At 40.8% G+C, this 21,853-nt stretch overlaps 2 protein-coding genes across 2 annotated transcripts; one reads left to right on the top strand and one right to left on the bottom strand.

The window, feature by feature from the left end:
• The first annotated feature begins 1,575 nt into the window (after window positions 1–1,575).
• Window positions 1,576–16,892, top strand: LOC133921371 (clustered mitochondria protein-like). The gene is made up of 29 exons (XM_062366212.1): window positions 1,576–1,769; window positions 2,069–2,298; window positions 2,925–2,986; window positions 3,063–3,252; window positions 3,337–3,468; window positions 3,653–3,809; window positions 4,508–4,701; window positions 4,793–4,894; window positions 5,747–5,882; window positions 5,958–6,086; window positions 7,701–8,049; window positions 8,311–8,415; window positions 8,709–8,827; window positions 9,172–9,280; window positions 9,380–9,469; window positions 9,881–10,012; window positions 11,453–11,623; window positions 11,701–11,787; window positions 12,151–12,282; window positions 12,457–12,606; window positions 12,692–12,760; window positions 12,925–13,083; window positions 13,209–13,265; window positions 13,338–13,378; window positions 13,781–13,900; window positions 14,666–14,975; window positions 15,048–15,155; window positions 15,458–15,520; window positions 16,086–16,892. Exons 2-29 carry the CDS (start codon window positions 2,073–2,075, stop codon window positions 16,548–16,550), a joined length of 4,164 nt encoding a protein of 1,387 aa, XP_062222196.1. The 5' UTR covers window positions 1,576–1,769; window positions 2,069–2,072; the 3' UTR covers window positions 16,551–16,892.
• A 630-nt stretch (window positions 16,893–17,522) lies between these two features.
• On the bottom strand, window positions 17,523–20,328 carry LOC133921372 (outer envelope pore protein 16-3, chloroplastic/mitochondrial-like). Its single transcript, XM_062366213.1, has 3 exons — window positions 20,171–20,328; window positions 19,674–19,995; window positions 17,523–17,952 (listed from the first exon to the last, which is right to left on the bottom strand). The coding sequence occupies exons 2-3, from the start codon at window positions 19,975–19,977 to the stop codon at window positions 17,810–17,812; spliced, it is 447 nt and encodes a 148-aa protein (XP_062222197.1). The 5' UTR covers window positions 19,978–19,995; window positions 20,171–20,328; the 3' UTR covers window positions 17,523–17,809.
• Window positions 20,329–21,853: the final 1,525 nt, after the last annotated feature.

Consider the following 21,853-nt stretch of genomic DNA (forward strand, 5'->3'; position numbering starts at 1 on the left):
ACACCAATCGACCTAGCAAACGCAATAGTCAATGGGTTCGTTCGCATGGACAAATCAGGCTCGACATGCTTTTTAGAACAAAAAGTTTACCCTCAATCTAACCTGCTAGTTTTTTTTTCATGTCGTAGTGTTACAACTCAAAATGCGGTTCTCAACTCGCAAAAGTTATGTCACATGATGTGAACAAACAACAATATGCTCACATTGTCGTGTACGAGCCAATAAATTACATACAAGACTGAGTTGCTGCATACGACGTTACCAAGAGTGTAAGGTAAGAGAGAGAAGCCAACTAAGACTTGATGGATAGGAAGGGTGGTCCTATCTTTTACTCATTTGGATTAAACTTCAAGTTTACTCTATGTGTGTTTTATTAAAGTGGAATCTTCTTTATGTGGTAGTGACATATCTGTGAACAACGTAATGAGACACTTATGGCGACTTCATTAACATCTAAACTCTGCACTTTAGATTTTTAGTAGATGCTATGTAAATACATAGAAATAGTGATGTGAGTCAGGGCCGTCTCTAGGAATTTGAGGCCCCGATGCGAAATACAAAATAGGATCTAAAATTAGAAAAATCATATAAAAAAAGCATACTTTCACTTAATTATATAACTTCAATACATATTATTTCTTACAATACTTAGAAATATATCAAATATTAATATTAAAAGAGTAAAGGTAGTACTCAAGCAATAAACTGACCTCATATTCTACTGAAAAGCATCACCTTTTTAGTACTTATTGAAATGAAATCTTCAATTATATTTTCATACTTAATCTTCTCCAAAACATTATTTTCAAGTGCTATTATCGTCAATCTATTGAGTCTTTCTTGTGTCATAGTAGAACGCAAGTAGGACTTCAACAACTTGAGTTTAGAAAAACTCATTTTCGCAGATGCAACAGTGACGGAAATAGTTAATAAAATTCTGTATGCAATAACGATATTAGGGACACAGCTTAGCTATTTCAAATACTTTAGAATATAGAGTGCCCATAGATTTCTTAATAAGATCTTGGATAAACTTTTAACTCCACATACAATTCGGTTCCGTCAATATTTGAATGTTCTCCACTCTTAAATGCAGCCTCAAGATTAACAGAAGAAGAAAATAAACTCTTATCATTTAAGGAGCGTAGCTTATCTGAATTAAACAAGAAATCAAAAATATTTTCAAAAATTAACACGAACAAACACAAACGAAAGCGGAACATACCATAGGCCACATACCATGATCAAAAATTAAGTATATACCTAATCAAATTAATTAGAATTTTAGATCCTAATTATTTGGAGGTCCTGTATGACCACCCATCTTACCTCTACCACTCGACGGGCCTGTGTAAGTATGTACATATATCAGCGTGTTGTAGTAAGGTTTATAGAAAAATATCAAATAAGAGTAAGACGCTGATCAATATTTGTCGGAGGGTTAGACCCAGACCCCTCCGATAACCCTAAGCCGAAATATCACCGCCGTGCGTGCGCAGCGACGGGAAAAAGAGAGAGAAGCATTGAAGCAAGCACACCCAACGCGAGCGCCTCACCCAGAGCCCCAGAGGACAGCGACCATGGGGGATTAGCGGGGCCGCTCACCCGTATAAAGGGAGCGGCCGGCGAAAGAAGCAGACTCCCCTCCTCCGCATTACCCAAACAACCCCTCGCCTCCAAGGGGCCAATCATTCCCTCCGCGCCTCGTCGCCCTCGCGCCGCCTCTCGCCTCTCTCTCCCGGGCGCTGAAGCTTCCGCGCCGTGGGCCGGCAAGTCTCCCTCGCTCCCACCCCAATCCCTTGTCCGCTCCGAATCCATCTCGTCTCGTTCGCGTGTTCCGCTTTGCTCGCGGGGGTCGATTTGGCTGGGAGGGTTTAGGGTTTTGATCCTGTCGCAGATCGTGCGTTCCGCTGGTGCTTGGTTCGGCTGGGGTATAGTGGAGCTGCAGATGTTTTTTTCGGTTGTTTTAGAGAATCGTGGTGTTTGATGTCTTGTGAGTTGCGCGTTTCCTTTTGTTTTGGTGGCTGGGCTAATTATATTTGGTGGCGTTGGCTTTTCGCCTGAGCAGGAATATGGCGGGGAAGTCCAAGGGTGGGAAGAACAAGGGGAAAACCCAGGGCGCAAGCCAGGCCGTCTCGGCAGAGCCAGTGGTGCCGGTGGCCGATGGGGCCGAAGTGGTGAAGTCCGAGAAAGATGAAGTAAGTGAACCCGCTGCCGTGGAGGGTGCTGCGGCGGATGTCGAGAGAGTGGATGGGAATGCGGCAGTGGCTGCGCAGGCTGCAAAAAAGCCAGCTGAAGGTGAGGTCATCGCTTGTTTAGTTTCGCAGTGATACTGTATTTGTGTTGTAATACTAGAAACGTAATACTGTGATCACGTTGGGACATTGGGTTTTACATGGGTACATGTGGTGCAATTACTTTAATTTAATGATGATGTAATTTGGACTGAAGCTATGCTGAATGAGTAATATGTTGTATGCTGCTGCCTTTCTGCATGTGACCGAGCTTACATTGATGATGCTGGATATATATTAAATATATTAGAAACCTGTCTCTGGTACTTGTGTAATGCACTCAAATTTTTCCGGCCAAACCCTATTAGAGTCATCATGGCACAGACGTACCTAGACAAAGTACAACATCTTCCTTGTACAAAACAGGGTGCCTATATCTGCACTGTTGGCTGTTAACGTTTTATACAAATGGCTTTTAGCTTTAGGTAGCTATCACCTATATTGGGTTACACATTTTCAGTTAATGGACTATGAGGATTTTGTATGTATGAAAATTTTAAGACTTTGTACGCAGGAATATTGTTTTTATATTATGGTGCCTTTATCATTGTGCTCGTATGTTTTTGGAACGGGAAAGGTTCCCCCGGATAAAGAACTTCTCTAACCGGGATACATTATTGTCTCGAGCAGGAGAGCTTCATCTATACCCTGTGCCAGTTAAGACACAATCGGGTGAAAAGCTTGAGCTGCAGGTACCTGTAAAAACCTGTGCTTTGTTTCATTCTTTATCTCTTTTTTTAGTAATTTATGTTATGCTATTATTTACAGCTAAGTCCAGGAGATTCTGTGATTGATGTCAAACAATTCCTCTTGGATGCTCCTGAAACTTGCTTCTATACATGCTACGATCTGATATTGCATACTAAAGATGGTTCAACTCATCAGTTAGAGGACTACAATGAAATATCTGAGATTGCAGATATAACTTCTGGTGGCTGTTCATTGGAGATGGTTGCTGGTATGTAACTTGTTTCATTTCTTTCTCTTTTGTTGTTCCAGTGAGAATTGGATTTGACGGAGCTGAATTTTTTTGTTCTTTCAGCAATATATGACGAGAGGTCTATTAGGTCACATCTCCGCCGTGTCAGGGAAATACTATCTCTCTCTAGTCTTCATGTTTCACTATCCACATCCCTAGCTCTGCAGCAGGAGTCTGCTCAGGGAAAATCTGCAGGTACATCAGGCACCATGTTGGTTTTCTTGCTCTTTTAATCTGTAGCTTTACTGATAATCTCTATATTTAGTATGAATGCCTCCTGCAATGTTAATGAATAGTTCTATGATTTGCATTCCAGTTTAAATGCAACCCGATTTTGATAATTGATATTTCTTACTTGCTTGTCCCCTCTTATGAGCAGATGCAGGGAAAACTGTCATTCAGGAGCTTGACTGTTTAAATTTTATGGAGGACACTACTGGTGCTCTCACTAATTTGTTGGCATCTGCACCAGCAGAGATCAAATGTGTAGAAAGCATAGTTTTTTCTTCTTTCAATCCTCCGCCAAGTTATAGGAGGTAATTATGCTGTTTGCCATTGCTTTCTTTGTCTTGTTATTCTTGAATAATTTTTGTTGAATCAATGTTCTAAAGATTAGTCAACTGGGCCTAATAATCAGTCCTAATAATTAGCTGTGCACAAGGGCTACTTGCCATTCCAGTTCCACCATAGTCAGCCTGTTATACGCTGTATAAGTTCTGAAAGGCGGGGTTAGCTTTATATACCACTGGGAATAGGGCAATATGATTTTATGTTCAAAATTGTTTCTTTGCAATTAAATGATTTTGATTGGCGCTTCCGTGCTTGATCCTTCCAATGGGAGTTGCTCAAATCTTAAAGTACTTGAAAAATCAACCTTTGGCTTGTGCTTTAGAATTTGCGCAACTCTCTTAAGGGTGAAGCATAGAAGCACATCTTAATGTTTTTTTTCTAAACTTTGGTTGGGCATTTGGCAGAATGTTGTTCCTTCTACCTTGGGTTGCATTGCTTTGCATATGTTAAGAATGCATTGTTATACACATGCTTTGATGATGCAATTCTGGATAATTTAGAGTACTGTTTTTTCTGTGTATTTTTCCAGAAACGATGATTGGTTTTGTTTCTTGTTGCTATATATTTGCCTAATGGGGTTAAAACCTGAACAATGGTAACATTGTCGTAAGCTTGTCAGCCACTAGTTTGGTTTCTGTGGAATTAACACTTCTTGATGGTGCAGGTTACACGGAGATCTCATGTATATTGATGTTGTGACATTAGAAGGAAACAAATACTGCATTACAGGAAGCTCCAAATCCTTTTATGTGAACTGTAGCACCGAGAGTATTTTGGATCCAAGACCTTCGAAACAGGCCCTGGAGGCCAGCACTTTAGTTGGTCTACTGCAAAAGATCAGTGCCAAGTTTAAGAAAGGTTTCTTATTAATCTTGATTGTATTTGTAATGCGTCAGTTGTATTACACAATGTTTTATCTTTGCTGAACAACTGGACAAATCTTTTGAAGGTTTTCGTGAAGTTTTGGAACATAGAGCGTCAGCCCATTCGTTTGAGAATGTTCAGTCCTTGCTTCCGGTGACTTCTTGGTTAGGTGCTTATCCTGTGCCAGGTAATTTTGTCAGTACATTCCCATGGTGATAGTATTATCAAATTCACCTCCAAAAAGTGAGCAGCTGTTCAGTTACATATTTTTCGGGTGTTCATTTCTACTTGCTCTTATATGTATTTAAAGTGCTCCGGTGCCAGTGTAGAACTATGCCATATGTTCTTGCCTAAGTTTAGGTTTTCCACACCTTTGTGGCATTAAAATTGCCCACATAACCTTAGGAAAACTTTGGCAAACACTCTAGTCTATGACATGACAAGTGGGCCACGCGGCTAGGTAGTCAGTTAACATATGTGTTTTTATGCGAGGGCATTCGAAAAAAAAGTTTGATGCCACCAGACAGATTGTTTCACATTCAACAATAACTATGTTCGAACTACTTCATATACCACATAGGCATTGCAGCCATGAGCTGTTAACTGGTTCCTTTTCAGCTGGTGCTAACCTTGGCTTGGAATTTCACACTCTTCTAATTTTCTTTCTTACTGATATTTGTGTAAAGAGAGACTTGAAGGAATAGAATATCCCCAAAGAACTATACACAGATAGAAGCGCGTGGAAGTTAGCAATCCACATGCCAAAACAATAACTTATGCATCTATCTCCTTCTACCGTTATTACTTTTTTTTTAACTATTACTAGTACCTTTATTATCATTATTGTTTTGTCATTATCTTTTTAGTTGGATCCTGTGGTTTCATCTCTAGCCTACCCCAACTTGCTTGGGACAAAGGCTTTGTTGTTGTTGTTGTACTGATATTTGATATTGATCTAGTTTGTAAATATTTGATATCATCTTCCTATTATCATCTGTTAATTAAAACTTAATGCACTCGACATTCTTATTTATAACAGAACATAAAAGGGATGCAGCCAGGGCTGAAGATTCTGTTGTGTTGTCATATGGTACTGAATTGATCGGCATGCAGAGAGACTGGAATGAGGAATTACAGTCCTGCCGAGAGTTTCCTCATGGCAATCCCCAAGAGCGGTACTTATTTACCATCTCACTTTCTGGATTGCCTGCTTTATAACTATAGTGACATATTATTTCTGGTTGTTGTAGGATATTGCGTGGCAGAGCACTCTACAAAGTGACATGTGATTTTGTTGATGCTGCAGTAAAAGGGGCAGTCGGTGTCATTAATAGATGTATACCTCCAATTAATCCAACTGATCCAGAATGCTTTCATATGTGAGTACACCGTAAATATAATCCCCTTAACTATTAGAATAATGATTTCCATAGCACTTCTATCCATGTTCTCTGCTTTAAGACCAGTCTGCCTGATGTCAAAGGTTATCTGTGATATTGAAGCAGTAAGGTCATATATGTTTCTAGCTAAGCATAGTTTCTATATGGATTTTTGAAGCCAAAGTTCTTGGCAGTTTGTTTAATGTTTAAGTTGATGATTTAAAAAACTTTGAGGAGGCTAGAGATTCAATCTTTGAACTGACACATATTCCAATTGTTTACTCTCCGCCAAGAATAGAGATCTGAATCCCTGCTCTGCCCTGTTCTGACCTGAGGCGCCCCGACCCACAATAGGGCAGGTTGTATGCAGCCCCGACCTGCACCGCCGTGAAGCACAACTATTACAATTGTTGGTAGCTTATCCCCTAAATAGTTAAGAGTGTTGAAAAATAGTCAAATTTAGTTGATAAAATTTAATTTTCAGATGAGAAAAAACGCTAGACTCATAACCTGCCCTGACTCCCTGGGACACTGTCGACTAGTCTACTCCGCCTGGACCTGACTACAGCCAGGGCGGGGGGCGGGTCAAGCAAAAATCCTGATAGTACAACCTGATGCTTTAAAATCTGTCACACACTGCCTATGCAAAGGGAGAAAAAGTATTTCAGGGAAATTAGTGATCTAAAATTAAAAAGTATTAGTTTGAGAAGAGCATCTGTTCTATATTGTTACTTCAAACATCTGAATAATGTCTATAGCTGGGTGCATCATGCAAACTCTATTTGGATGCATTTGACTTAAATCTGGCGGATTATTTGCAAATTTGCTCGTCCATTTAAAGCTCCACATCCAAATGACATCACTGGTAACATGTTGGCCATAAAAATTTGATATCAAGATACCTGTTCATTAAGTATCCTTAACTAGTATAATCCCGCTTGGAGGTAATAGCATGCAGGACGATTTGCTACATGCTTAAGTGCAAGTAATTGGATGATTGCAATATATTATTTTGTATTGCACATATGTGTTACTCAAATAAAAATGTTTTCAAGATCTTGCATTACCTTTTTTTCTGGTTAAAAGTATGTCATTTTTTCCTACTTGCATTTCCTGGAGTTGGCCATGTCAACACTCCTCAACTAGTCTGATTATTTTAAGTCCGTGCTATATCTTCTAGCAGTTTAAGTTTTCATTATGAATCACTCCTTAGTTTACGAGGTACTATATCTATTTTTTATGTTGCAACTTGCGTGTTATGCTAAAGATTTTACAATGAGGGTTCACAATGAAGTTCTCCAGACTATCCAATTAAAGTATCACCATTTTGCTATATCTCCTTTAGAACCTTCTGAGTGAGAAGTGTTTGTTGTTTGTGCTCTTGTACTAAGCTTAGTGAAATCTTTCCGTAAATGGTTTGAATCTCGGCACCAGTGTGGCATGGAGTTACTTTCTTCATGATGATGATATAGATTGTGGTGGGCATGCAACGTTGGGAGCTTACCTTCCTGTTGCAATGTGTGCATGCTGTATCGTCCTGTTTGAGTCTCTTGACAAGGTTATTTTAGTTTCATTTCCATCATGAGAAGCTTACCTCTGCTCTTACTACTTCAGGTATGTTCACAACAATATTTTCTTTAGTTTTGCTGTTGACTCCGACTACGAACACGTTTCGAAGGACCACAAGCTAGACTGTCGAAATGGGTCCAGCGGGAGTGCTAAAGTGTCCTCCTCAGACGTAGGGGCTAAACCAGATAAGAACCATGTAGCTTCTAGGGAGGCAGCTACTTCAAAAACTGAAGAATCTGCAGAGGCACAAATAGCAGACAGTGAGCAGGCAACATATGCTTCTGCAAATAATGACTTGAAAGGAACTAAGGCTTATCAAGAAGCTGATATTCTTGGGCTTTATAATCTTGCCATGGCAATAATTGATTACAGAGGTCATAGGGTTGTAGCTCAGGTCTGTACGCAAACCCATTTCCTGGTATATATCATTTTTAGAATATTTTGCTGCTTTTTTCATGCTTTTCTGCTATTCCACTGGACTCCTATTTTTGCATGCATTTTTTTTTTTTAAAAACTATCTCTTTCTCTGCTTCTGCCAATAAGTATACACTGCTATTGATGATATTAAGAGAGTTGCATTATGTGCTTTGTTTTGTCACAAATGGTAAGCTAAGTTCTCACTAATGTGCCTTTTCCAATCATACTGGACTTGCAGAGCATCATACCTGGCATTCTTCAAGGAGACAAGTCCGATTCCCTGCTGTATGGTTCTGTTGATAACGGCAAGAAGATATCTTGGAACGAATCATTCCATTCAAAGGTCAGTTAGCTTTTTTTTGTTCTACAGACATTGTGGTACAACAATGGATTACTAGAATTACACTAGAGAGTATAAGAAAGGTTTAGCGATTATACTCGATTGTAATGCCTTGGTGGCAGGCTGGCAGTGGTGAAGTTAACAAGTCTTCTATTATCATACAGCCCAGTATTTGTTCTTTGCTATGTGTCAGTCTGCTTGTGTTTGATTTTTAGTTATTGTTATTTCATGACAGCATTTTCATTTAAACTCTGAAGCAACTACTGTTAATGCTACTTTGGCTATTGATGTTTTAGGTAGTTGAGGCTGCAAAGCGACTCCATTTGAAGGAGCATGTGGTTTTGGATGGTTCTGGCAATCCTGTAAAACTAGCTGCTACAGTCGAATGCAAGGGCATTGTTGGGAGTGATGACAGGTAATTTAGTTTTGAAGTTAAGCATTGAGGTCTGTTTACTTTTTTGTACAAGTGGTCAAATCAACCGTTACCTCTTCTGTTTCTTAAAGGCCTTTTGTTTGGCTGCACTTGATAAGTACTTACGTTTTGTTAGGTCTTCGTGGCCTTGTTTAAGAAGCATTAGGCATGTAAACAATATAACTGTGTTGCTGAGCTCCTGAATGTTATTATCGCGTACATGAACCTTCAGGAGTCCCAATATTGTTTTCTTTGTTTTTGTTGTGTTTTTATGCTTAGCCGGTAGTCTTGTAGTCCTATCAGTTTATTTAGCACTGTTTGGCCTTTTTTTCTTTTTCTTTGTGTAGGCATTATATTTTGGATCTGATGAGAGTGACTCCACGTGATTCTAACTACATTGGACAAGAACACCGTTTCTGTGTGTTGAGGCCCGAACTTGTAGCCTCATTCGTTGAGGTCAGCTCATCACATATTTATTTTCTAATCCTCTGTTTCATCGCTACACAATTTATTTTATGGGAAATCCTAATTACATGCTTTCTTTATATTGGGCAGGCTGAATCCACAAAGCAGTCCTCTAAGCAGGAAGTTCCAGATGCTCCGAGTGAATTTAATGACCAAGTTGCAAGTACTTCTGATGCTACGGTTCGTGCTGAAAGCAATATCAGTGTTCTGGCTTTTTCTCTGTTTGTTCAGAAGCATCTGTACCTAAATAAGCAACTGGCAGTTTAGTTCTTACTATGCCACTCCAAAAGAGCAAAATCGTTGAACATGCAATTCTCCAGTCTTATAGCCAAAATATTACATTATTTTTACGACATTCATACGTCCCCCTTGCTTTGTTGGTGCGTGATCAGAATTTAACTAATTTGATTACCTAGAGGTCACTTCTCCATTGGCATATAACAAATTGCCCTTGCCAGTTTTACCTCCCATGGATACTAGATGAGTTTGTGCACTCATATATCGAATGATGCAACTGGTAAAGATCTAATAAAAGAAGGGTTATATGTTGTTTTACATATGTAACCTGGAAAGCTATCCCCATTATTTCAGGTTATATCTGTGGAAGGAGATGACAAGTCTGAGGCAAATTCTACTGTTAAACCTGCTGAAAATGACTCAATTGCTGAGATCCTTTTCAATCCAAATGTGTTTACAGAGTACAAGCTTGCTGGTAGTCCAGAGGTTAGTTTTGAAACTACTCTCTCCAGTCACAAACAAGTGTCATTTTGGGTTGCGTGCAGTCAACTGTTTCAAACTTTGGCTACAAATTACTTTTTATGTATTAAGTTTGGATATTTGAAAATGATGCAGGTAGATTTGTCTCGAAAAGTACTTTCATAGTAGTATACACCAATATATTACAACAAAAAGTAGTAGTCAAAGTAGTTATCATTATGTCGTCACCATAACGATGATATGGCGGCGTGGTGGTGATTTGCTCCTCGCCACGGCACCGGAGTGAATGGCGTCCGCCATATCGGAATGGCGTCGCCGTGGCGCGATAAGGTGTCTTTTGGCGTCCTTTTCCATATGGTGGGCGCCATAGTCGAGGGGATGAGAAGGGGGAGGAGAGCTCTGACGCCATACTGGTGCTGCTGCCCCTGCTCCTCGCCGTCCGCCACCCCTACTCTCAGACCCGTTACTGCAGCGCCGATCCGTCCACCTCTGCCACTCCGCCTGCACATCTCAGTCTGCCTGCCCAAGACCCGTCCACCTGCCCGTGCCCGAGATCTTGCAGTGCGCCAAGCCGCCGCCACCGCCGTCCTGTCCACCACTGCACAGACCAGCTCTGTGTGTCCCTGTCCGCCGCCCTCTCTGCCTCTTATTTCTTCTCTCTTGGCTACTTGTGTGCTCTGCACGACTGCGTCTCTGTTACTCTACTACTGAGCTGTGCTGGTACATGCGTGGGATCTAGCTGCTACTTGTGTTGCCTCTCTTAGTTACTCTTGCTGCTCTAGTACATGTACATGTGTGGGATCTAGCTGCTCTGGTGCTTGGTGCTCTAGTACTCTACTACTTGCTGCTAGTACTAAGTATAGCACATATCCCACTTAGCACATATCCTGTTAGTGTTAGCACTTAGCACATATCCAGTATAGGTATAGCACATATCCTGTTAGTGTTAGCACAACATGACAGCACTCAGTCACTCACAACATGTCAACAGTATAGCACAGCAATACCACATATTCTGTTACTTGAAGCATGTTACTTTTGAGAGATGAGAGTCTTCTGGCTTTTGTGCTACATTTACATTGCTATTTGTCTTTTATGCTACATTTACATTTCCTAATATCCTAGACTGTAACTATTGGGCTACATTTACATTGCTATTTGCTAATAACCTAGACTATAATGTGTGTATTCTCCACGTGTGTATGGCATTGCCACGCTATGCGCCATGGCACTGTAAAGTTGTGAAGGTGGTGGGCCGCCATGCCTCGCCATGCCGCCGTAACAACCATGGTCAAAGTTGTGTTTTGGGGACCATGTTGATGTCCAAAACAACGCTTACTTGTGATTGGAGGGAGTAACGCATAGCAGAGCTGCGCCTAATACTTTGGCATTTCGTTTAAATCCATATACTAATTTTGATAACATTCTACTGTTTGCTCTTTATAGGAAATTGCCTCTGACGAAGAGATGGTAAAAAGGGCTGGTACATATCTTCTAGACATAGTGATCCCAAAGTTTGTTCAGGATCTTTGCTCCCTTGATGTCTCCCCTATGGATGGACAAACTTTAACCGATGTACTGCATCTCCATGGGATAAATGTTAGGTATCTGGGCAAAGTGAGTCTCTAAGCTGATCCAGCTGAAATTGACATTATATGGAATCTACAATGTTCATAATATAAATCCTGTCTCAGATTGCAGGCATGATCAAACATTTACCACATTTATGGGACTTGTTTTCTGCTGAGATAATTGTTAGGTCTGCAAAGCATGTTATCAAGGTAATATATCTATCTTGATTACATTTTTGGTCGGGTAGCTTGCATGACAGAGTTTCTCATGATCCTCATCTGAATGGATGGTTTACCAAATGCGATTTGTTTAAACATTGAAATGTGTAAACTACTAAACTTAGAGTAAAATGTAAAAAATTAGGGCTTTTCTACTGTGCTTGAAATGACAGCAGTCCTACTCCAGAGTACCAATCATTGTTATTCATACTTAATACAGGATGCATGCTGTCATATCAATCCTTACAGTTCCCTTCATCAGACTATTAGACAGCTATTTACATTAAATTCCTTCTGTGCAGTGAACATCCACTTGTATGTTGACCAAATTGCTTCCTTTTTTTCTCCTTCCAGGAAATACTGAGGCAAAGCCCAGATCATGATATTGGACCAGCTATTGCTCATTTCTTAAACTGTTTCGTTGGCAAAGTTTTGGATGCCCCCACAAAGGGTAGTCTTGACATCACAGTGTCAAAAACTCAGAAGGTATGTTATCCCAAGCCTAGCAGTCTCGTGGTATTCATATGCGCTTTTAACTGTACTGTTGAATCTTAAGACATTAGTAGTAGATATGGAACATACATGTGCTAACTTTTGGTATTTCAGCTGGCATTATAACTATAATTAACAGTATCATCTTTTTTTATATTCATTTTTCAGAGTCATGAAAATAGTCAAAATCATAAATCCACAAAGGGCCAAAAATTAAGCCACGGTGCTGCTTCAAGAAAGGGCTTATCAACATATTCTCATCTAACAACTGATGGAATTTGGTCTAGTATTAAGGAATTCGCAAAATCTAAATATCAGGTACTTACTGTTCCTGCTTCTGTGTTTCTTTCAGTTCTTCAGTTTCTTATTTGAATAACATCACTAATGGATGCATTTTCTTTAGTTTGAAGTGCCAGATGATTCAAGGCTTGTGGCTAAAAGGGTTGCGGTCCTCCGCAATCTTTGCCAAAAGGTTACAATCATTAAGCCTTTCTTGATACTTCTGTTTATAGCACGATAATCTGCATGTAGAATACATGCTCTCCATATTATAGAATGCCTGCTGAGATTATGATATGTCATCATTTTGTACATGAACTAATTCAGGTCACTTGCCGCACCTTCCGCATGTAACAGGTAGGAATAACAATCGCTGCTCGCAAGTATGATCTGGATGATACGACTCCATTCCAGCCTATAGATATCTTGAATCTCCAACCAGTTGTCAAGCATTCAGTTCCTACCTGTACAGATGCTAAGAATCTTATGGAAGCAGGGAAAATCAGGATGGCTGAGGTATATTTTTGTGATATAATCTTGTCTTTTTCAATTTTCAACTTGTTTTTTACAAACTGATCTGCATACTTGTTTGATTCTGTCCTATTCTCTTCATTTGTACAAATTTTGTTCATGCATTTCAGGGAACACTGAATGAGGCCTATGCACTGTTTTCAGAAGCATTTTCACTGCTTCAACAGGTATATACATAATCTATTTAGCTTGAATGATCTGCAGAACTTCAGATATTTACTTGACATTTGAAATTATAGATAACTGGTCCCATGCACAAGGATGCTGCAAATTGTTGCAGGTAACATGTTAACTTCCTGATGCAGTGTTATTGGACTAGTATTTGCTTTCATAAGGAAAGTACATTAATAGGAGTTTGTACATTCGAATGGATATGTTGCACTGCATTTCCAGAATTGTGAATCATGCTATATGCTACATGCCAACTATTTTTCCCCTTCTGAAATACTTCTTTTTGTCACATCAGGCTATATGCTACATGCCAACTAATCATGCTATATGCTACATGCCAACTAATCATGCTATATGCTACATGCCAACTATAATGTTCAGTCAGATGTTCAATTGCTAATATGTAAAGCATGTTTAGAAGTGCATTTCCCACAATTTGCTTTTGTTCTTGTATTCGTACTTTATTCACATTCTAATCCTTATGTTTTTTATATTTTTCTTTTTATTATAGATACCTTGCTATGGTTCTGTACCATGCTGGCGATACAGCCGGAGCAATTGTGCAGCAACATAGAGAACTTATCATAAATGAACGATGTCTTGGTCTTGATCACCCTGACACAGCCCACAGGCATGTCTTTGTTTAATTTTATTCTTATTGCTAACTTTTGGTGTTGTCCTTAAATCTACAACAACAACAACAAAGCCTTTCAGTCCCAAACAAGTTGGGGTAGGCGTTGTCCTTAAATCTAGCTTAAACTAAACTTCATGTTGTCTTTGCAAAAACTTACCCCAGTGCTATGTCACATGTTTGGACTAAATCCTTAAATAAAGCAACTGTGGAGGTCGTAACTGAAAAACTGAGATGTGAACTGATGAGCAATTAAGTCTTGCAGAAACTTAAGTGCAGAGGTTAGCTGCGAAGTATATGCTATTTTAGTCGTGCAAGAAATATAATTAGTTGAACATTGTTCAGCTTGTTGGTGTTAAAGCATTTCTTTGATGTTATTCTTATATATTACTCCCTCTGTTTCGCTGTGTTTGTCCATGGCCTTGGGAGTATCCGTTTCACAATATTTGTCCATCAACCTTGTGCTAATGGTTGGTCTCTTGTTTCCAAGAGATTTTAAATGCAAAGTGTGGCTTTTAGAGGAGAAAAACCAACACATGTAGTGTAATTAAGGTAGGTTCACATGTTCCAAGGGGGTGGGCGCCTAATTCTAGGTTTTTTTTTTTTGCACCTTTTGCATTGCTTTTGAATTTCCTTGGTCTGTGCGCAATGGTGAGCTTGGACAAACATAGCGAAACGGATGGAGTAGTTTCTGTGCTTTCTTTTTATTTGATATCAACAATATGTTTAACTATTTTTTTGTAACTATATCTTTTTCACTTTCAGTTATGGTAACATGGCTTTGTTCTATCATGGGCTCAATCAAACTGAACTTGCACTGCGTCACATGTCCCGCACACTGCTTTTGCTAAGTTTGGCGTCAGGTCCTGATCACCCGGATGTTGCAGCAACTCTTATAAATGTTGCAATGATGTACCAGGATGCAAGCAATATGAATACTTCTCTTAGGTATCTTCAAGAAGCACTTATGAAGAATGAGCGGCTTCTCGGCCCAGATCATATTCAAACAGCAGTATGCTATCATGCTCTTGCCATTGCATTCAGTTGTATAGGTGCATACAAGCTTTCAATTCAGGTTAGTTCTAACAGAAGATTGGCAAAACAATATTTCAAACTGTTAACCTGATGTGTTGTCTTTTGATGCCAGCATGAGAAGAAGACTTATGATATACTAGTAAAACAATTAGGGGATGATGACTCGCGGACTAAAGACTCAGAAAATTGGTTGAATACATTTAAGCTTCGAGAACAGCAGGTATAATTTCTGGAATTGTTGATTTGCAATTTACTTTTCAGAATTGTGCAAGGGAATATGCTGCATATTTATCTTCGGAATAACAGTGGATTATGAGTGTTTGTTAATTTGGTTGTTATATCCTTTGTATTTTACAGTACAGCTAGAAATTTTCTAGGTTTCTTCTCTTTGCCCCCAAGATTCTTGTGCATTTTATAATAAGTAATTATGACGCGAAATCTCAATGTGTAAAAATTGTGTCTTCTCTTCTGTTCTGCGTGCCTTTCTTATCCACAGAAGATAAAACCTTTTTCTTTGCACAGGTTAACGCCCAGAAGCAAAAAGGCCAAGGAACTAATCCATCTGCTACTATTGATTTCTTGAAGGTAAGTTTATTAGTTGCAAGCCTTCCTGTTATGCCAGCTGAAACTCATTCCACTTGAATGCTGAAATAGCCATATGCCACAGAGAAAAGGTAGATGGTTCTTCGTCAGCCAATACATTTATAACATGCAAATGGAAACTTGTGATTTTCTTTCTGAGGGTACATGGAGAACTCACACACCCAACTCGCGCTACATACATGTGCATTACACATGCTAGTAATTTTGTGGATACTAAGATCTCATGGATTGGGGATACATGCTTGCTCACGTGTGTATGCTTTTTTTAAATAAGGTACGCCACGTTGATCCTAGGGTTAGAACACCTTCACTTCCATCGCAAGGCCATTGTTCTGTACGCTTGTTTTCCTATGTCTGTGCAATAGTTTTAGTCTTGCGCAATAGCTCATGTCAGGTGGCAGTGGAATATTGCCATCATTTTTGGGTATTAGTTGAAGTGAATGTGAATATGAATTCTGAATTTCTGATAAGGAATTTTTACACTTATCTAACTCTGTTTTGTATGTGGTTTTTGGTGGCATTCAATCCTTACCTTTTGTTGTGACAGGCAAATCCTGCACTTTTACAAGCTATGAAGGCTGCTGTGATCCAATCAGGTGATGGATCGGCAAATGTCAAGAGGTCACTCAATGCTGCAGTAGTTGGAGAAGGCGTTCCTCGATTAAGAGGGGTTGATGAGCGAGCTGCTCGAGCAACTGCTGAAGCTCGGAAGAAAGCTGCTGCAAGAGGCCTTAATGTGCGTGATGGATCTGCTGCCAACAGTGGGTCTGAACTACAACAGATTCTCAGGCTTCTCAACTCAGCTGCTTCTGCGTCTGCTACCTCTGACACTGCAAACGCTCAGAAATCGGCATCTGATCAGGTGACCAACGGACCTGCTCCAAACGGCACTATCACGGAAGCAAATGATGCAGATACCAACGGGCAATCCGCCAAGTCCGGTGGTAACGCCCCAGTAGGATTAGGGACATCATTGGAGTTGAAGAAGCAGAAATCTAAGCAGAAGTCATAGAGAAACAGCGGCTACAGAAAGTTGTTTGAAACAAACAATTTTGGGTTTCTAGGGTGATTTGGCGGTTCTTTTACCATAGGATTTTCACGTCCACATGGTGGCAAGAGTGATTTTATTTAATTTTTGGTGGGGTTCTTGGGATGGGTTCAATAATGATTACGAGATTGAAGACAATTGTTTTGACATTGATAGACCACTGATGAGACAAAGGCTAATCCCTGCAACTAATAAATCTGTAGTGAATACCCACTTCGTAATTTGTTAGGCTCTACTTTTTGTGTAACTAGTTACACTATTTTGTTTGACTACATTGGCAGCGAGTTATCATGCATTATACCCTTCTGGATTGCCTGTATGCGTGTGTGTGAAGGGTATGAACGACCCTGGTGATTATCAAAATAAAAGTACTCTTTTGCAATTGAAGACATCGTGTGTTTATTTCCTTGTATCGATATTGCATCGTGGGGTGTGTTTAAGCACTTAAAATTAAGTGCTTGTATTAAAGGAGACGAATCTTATTTTAGGATCTGCCACTCATACAACTGGTGCTTTAGGATTTGCCACTTTACCCAACAGTGACTCGTGTCATCCGGATTTGAGCGGCAAATTCTGAAGCGTCAATTTTTTGTGCGGCAAAATCTGAAATCTCCCTAGATGGGCTAGTTGAAACGGATTAAGTCAGAGGAATTGGATCCGAGTTGAAACAGCGGTACAACAAAACTTTTGTCCTAAGCAAGTTAGGACAGGGTAGAAATGAAATTTATAAGATCCAACTAAAAAGAGATGTGAAAGTAGTTTCTGTAAGTGCGTGAACTCAACAGAAAACATGTAAATGATTCATCGTCTTCAGGCCAATATTGATTCATGTCTTGCAACATGATAGTTACTATAAGTGCTCCAAGTCAAAATTCACGAACAACCAAAAAGCTTCTGGACTATATTGTTATTTCCGCACAGATTCCTGAGGCTATATCACGCAAAAATTTCTTCATTTCATGTTATGCACCAGGGGTAAATAGACAATTCAAATGGCAGTACAGTGTGCCATGTGCTTTTATTGTGATTGATGATCACAAGAAAGCAGATCTGATAGTTATTCAGTGTCGTATCTCTCCCTCAAGCATCTGAGATAAACATGTTGCCATGGATTTGCAAATGAACTAAGTGCATCAGCAAAACAAACATAAAACCGCACATCAGCTTCAAAATTCACCAAGCTGATGGTCTACAAGATTTGTGCTACAGGTACACAGCTTCAATCAGTGAGTGGGCTTCTTCTCGGTTGTGTACGCATAGTACTCCTTGCCATTGTCCACTCTGGTTGTATTGCCGCCAATGTCCAGTACAGCAGACGTGAACGCCAGGCAAGAGCCTCCGATGAGGGCTGACTGAATGCTCCTTCCTGCCAAACGGGCATTTCCAGATTAACACAGACACCAGTATTGCGAGCCAATATACTGGATATAAACATAAATACAAGTTATTTAACGACTGATGAGTACTGTCCATTGGATTGCATGCAGCAGTATGAAATAAGTACTGTTGACAAACTGACACTTGCATATAGGATTTATTAAGCAGGAACAAGAAAGATATATTATTTGAGTATCTGAGTATTCATCACTGCCAATATCAAACTTATTTAAGGACCTCTTAGCATAAGTTATGCCCATCCATGGGTTTGTATAATCGTATTTCTCATTTCTCAAGGGGTCAGGGGATTTATCTGCCAGTTAGGTTCTTGAAGTTGAAGTCAAGAAAAATATGATAAATTAAACAATTAAATAGGAAGATAGCAAACACATAAGCAACACAAAGTGCCAATATTGCCATTATGAAACAAGCGCTCTTCAACTATAAAGTAAATTGTTTACAAGATAGAATAGACGCTGTGCAGCAGATGTTCATCCTGTACCCATCACTGCATCACCCCTTATTGTCTAGTTACACCAAACTGATGTTGCCAGAATAAACCATGGTATTGTGCAAAACTATCAAAGAGCACACAGAGCGTCTTATATGCCCAAATTATGGCTCCGTTATCACTGCAGACATTAAAAGAAGTGGGAACTTCTATCACTCATAACTCATAATACTGGGGTTTCCTATGTTAAGTACTTCGAAATGAATAAACATCATTTAAAGTCAGCTAAGAGGCACATGAACATACTATTGTTATTGTATGATAGACTGATAGATATGATCGTTATGATGTTATCTGACGATGTCAGCAAGTTCCAAATATTTACTGGGCTGTTACGTCTAGTTTAGCCTTCTCTGGATTAATTAATAGAAACCTCAAAGAGACATTATTTGGTAATCTAGAAACACTTCCTAGTAAACCTTAGCTTGCATGTTCTTCAAAGCACAAATTTGTTTAGCCTAGTTTATAAGACTTCTAGGCTATAGCCATTAAGTTCAGTGAAATCACAGCTAAACCAGGGAACCCATCTTGTGAAACAAAGCAAGTATATTTGAAGCAAATGTTTGACCCGTATCTGTCCACACAATAACTCTTACTGTGTAGTCACCAGAAGTCAACTGATCTAGGAGCACAAACTATGCCATCATCCAAATTTAGGATGAACCAATCCATAATGCTCCAGCCATCTAAATATCAGTTAATTTGTATTTTTAGTAGTTAACATCCTATAGCTAACTTCAATTTTTAGTAATTGCTCATGGAACTATTCATGGAGTAAGCTGTGTATATTGTTAGAAGAGTTGAGCGTATCCAGTGACACGATTAGTACTCAGTGATACAAGAGTCAGAGCAAACATCTTCCCAACATTCCAGTCAGAGAAGATTGAATAGCATTTTAACATGGCCAAGATTGTGATCATACTGATCTATATCTTAGACCACAGAAAAACGTACTGAATAATTCAAACCATTGATTCTTTTCTCGTTCTGCTTTCAATCAAATAATGTAAGAGAACCTACCAATCAATTAGGGACCAGTTTGAACGAATCATCATATTGTGTTCAGTATACCACATTAACACTTCCGGTTAATATCTACATATTTGCATTCCAGTATCGCCATAAACACGACGAAGTGGCACAAGACCTATTTTATCACTAAGCATCTCCAAAATACGGCCCGAGCATGAGCATCTAACCTCTGTAGCCGCAGACGGTGGCGCCGGCGACGAACGCGCCGACGGCCCCGTTGACGAAGTCGCGCTTCTTGCGCTGGCTCTGCACGAGCTGCTCGACGCCGATGTAGAGCCCCCCGATGGCGGCGAAGGTGGCCCCGTAGTTGCCGCACATCTTGAGCGTCCTGATGAGGCCCGGGAGCGCGACGTGGCGCTCCACCCTCGGCACGTCGTACCAGGTGGCCACGACGGTGCCCCAGATGGTCCCCGCGGCGAGCCCCGTCACCGCGCCCTTCACCGTCTTCGTCACCGGCGAGTCCTCCTCCATCGCTCGCTCCTCCTCTTCCTGCAGGTGCAGCAAAATCCGCGCGCGCCCGCGACGGTGAGCCCAACCTCAAGTAGGACGAGACGAGATCGGGATCTAGCAAGAGCGTGCGCTCGATTCGGGTGGTGATGGGGAGTGCGGGGAGGCGCCAGCGAGGGGCCAGGTCTGGAGGGTACACGAGAGCTCCGTGGCTTACCTGGGGAGACTGCGCAGTGTGCGCCGGCGGCGGCCGCGTGCCGAGGCGGGGGCGGAGAAAGGTTGGGAATTGGGGGCGGACGTACGGGTTTCCGGGTGGAAATAGGGGGGATCGCGTCGTGGAGACTGCGAGTGGTCTCTCGGCGGTGCCCGGCCGCGGCGCTGGTGTACATTTGGGCCTGCTACTTCGTGGGCTGCTTCATCGTAGAGAAAAACCTGGTCGGGCCGAGTATTCCAGTCCAGACAGCCTTGCGAAGTTACAGTCAAACTGCGTAGTGACTGCTGAGGGACTGTGCTCTGAACTGCACTCGTGCCGGTCACGGTCGAGTGAGCGACTCGAGTCGAAGAACCTACAAGCCTTATTTTGCCAACGAATTCCCATGGTTTTTGGTACGAGAGGGTGCTCGGTGCACCCAACTGCTTTACCATGATACCATCACGCTCGCTCGTTCGTGCACTTCCCATGCATGAACAGACCATTTATGTGCATTTGCATACAGGCTATACAAATACGATCTGATCAAGTGCCAGCCACCGATGAATGAATCTGCCGGCTTCGCATCCTGTGGAGTCCGGACTTTGCTTGTGTGGGATCCCGGGAAGTACGAACCCTGGATGACGCATCCACTCCACCAGAAGAAAGTAGCAAACGCGCCTGGCTGTCTCCGGTGCTATGTCTAATTTTTTACCGAATCTAACGTACCGAATTCGAGTCGGATTTATCACTAGTTATATTTTATATGTCTAATTTTTTTTGCTAAACCAGACACTAAAATCCGAGTCATGTAACAATGGCGCTATCTCACTCAATGGCAGGACTCCCGGGCATGAACCGTGTGGCAACGTGCCGTGGTCAGCCGTTTGTCGTCCCGCCTGCCCACTCGGAAGATGCAAATTACTCGCACTCGACGTGAGTGTCCAATGGTATGAATAATGTTAGATATTTATAGCTATGTGCTTAAGGAAATAAAGTGTTAGATATTTATATAAAAATTATATTTGTTTAATGCAAATAAAATTTATAGGTGCTTTAATATAATTAATTATCTAGTTAGTACTAGTATAAATAGTGCTACTTAAATAAGCACCTCTATCTCTTCGTCTAAACACCTATACTAATGCGGTTAAGAAAAAAATCTGATTTTTTTTTTCTATAAACACCTCCTTTAATCGTACCGTTGTTTATGCTCCAATGGTTTCACCCGAGCGGACAGGCGGGGCCGGCCCTCAACAGGTGGGCTGATGTGATGTAGTGTGGCACCGTTTTTGCGAATGAGCTCTTAGACCATTCAAGGGTGTTCTTTCACGGATAAGAATCTCTTCGCGAAAGGATTTTCGTTTCTTTCAACGTTATAACGATTTTTTTCATAGTTACTGTTATGAAGGGATCTTTTTCAGACGATATTCTCTTTTTTTTTCTTTTATAAATTCTTCAAAAGAAAGCTGTTAAATATAAAAGAAAACAAAGAGAAACAGAATGTAAGAATAGAACGAAGTAACCGAGCGTCGGGCGAGACACATGTGGCCATGTGCCAGCCGCGCCGCGGCAGCGCGCAGGCAGGCCACCACCGGGTGGGCGGGTCGCAAAGTGGCGCAGCTTTTGCCTAAAAGCCCTCTGCCGACCCTGTCCCGTGTCGGATTCGACCGGGGAGGGATGGGTGCTGTGAACACGTGATGAGGTGAT

This window comes from Phragmites australis, chromosome 6 (assembly GCF_958298935.1).
Source record: "Phragmites australis chromosome 6, lpPhrAust1.1, whole genome shotgun sequence".
Classification (NCBI taxonomy): domain Eukaryota; kingdom Viridiplantae; phylum Streptophyta; class Magnoliopsida; order Poales; family Poaceae; genus Phragmites; species Phragmites australis.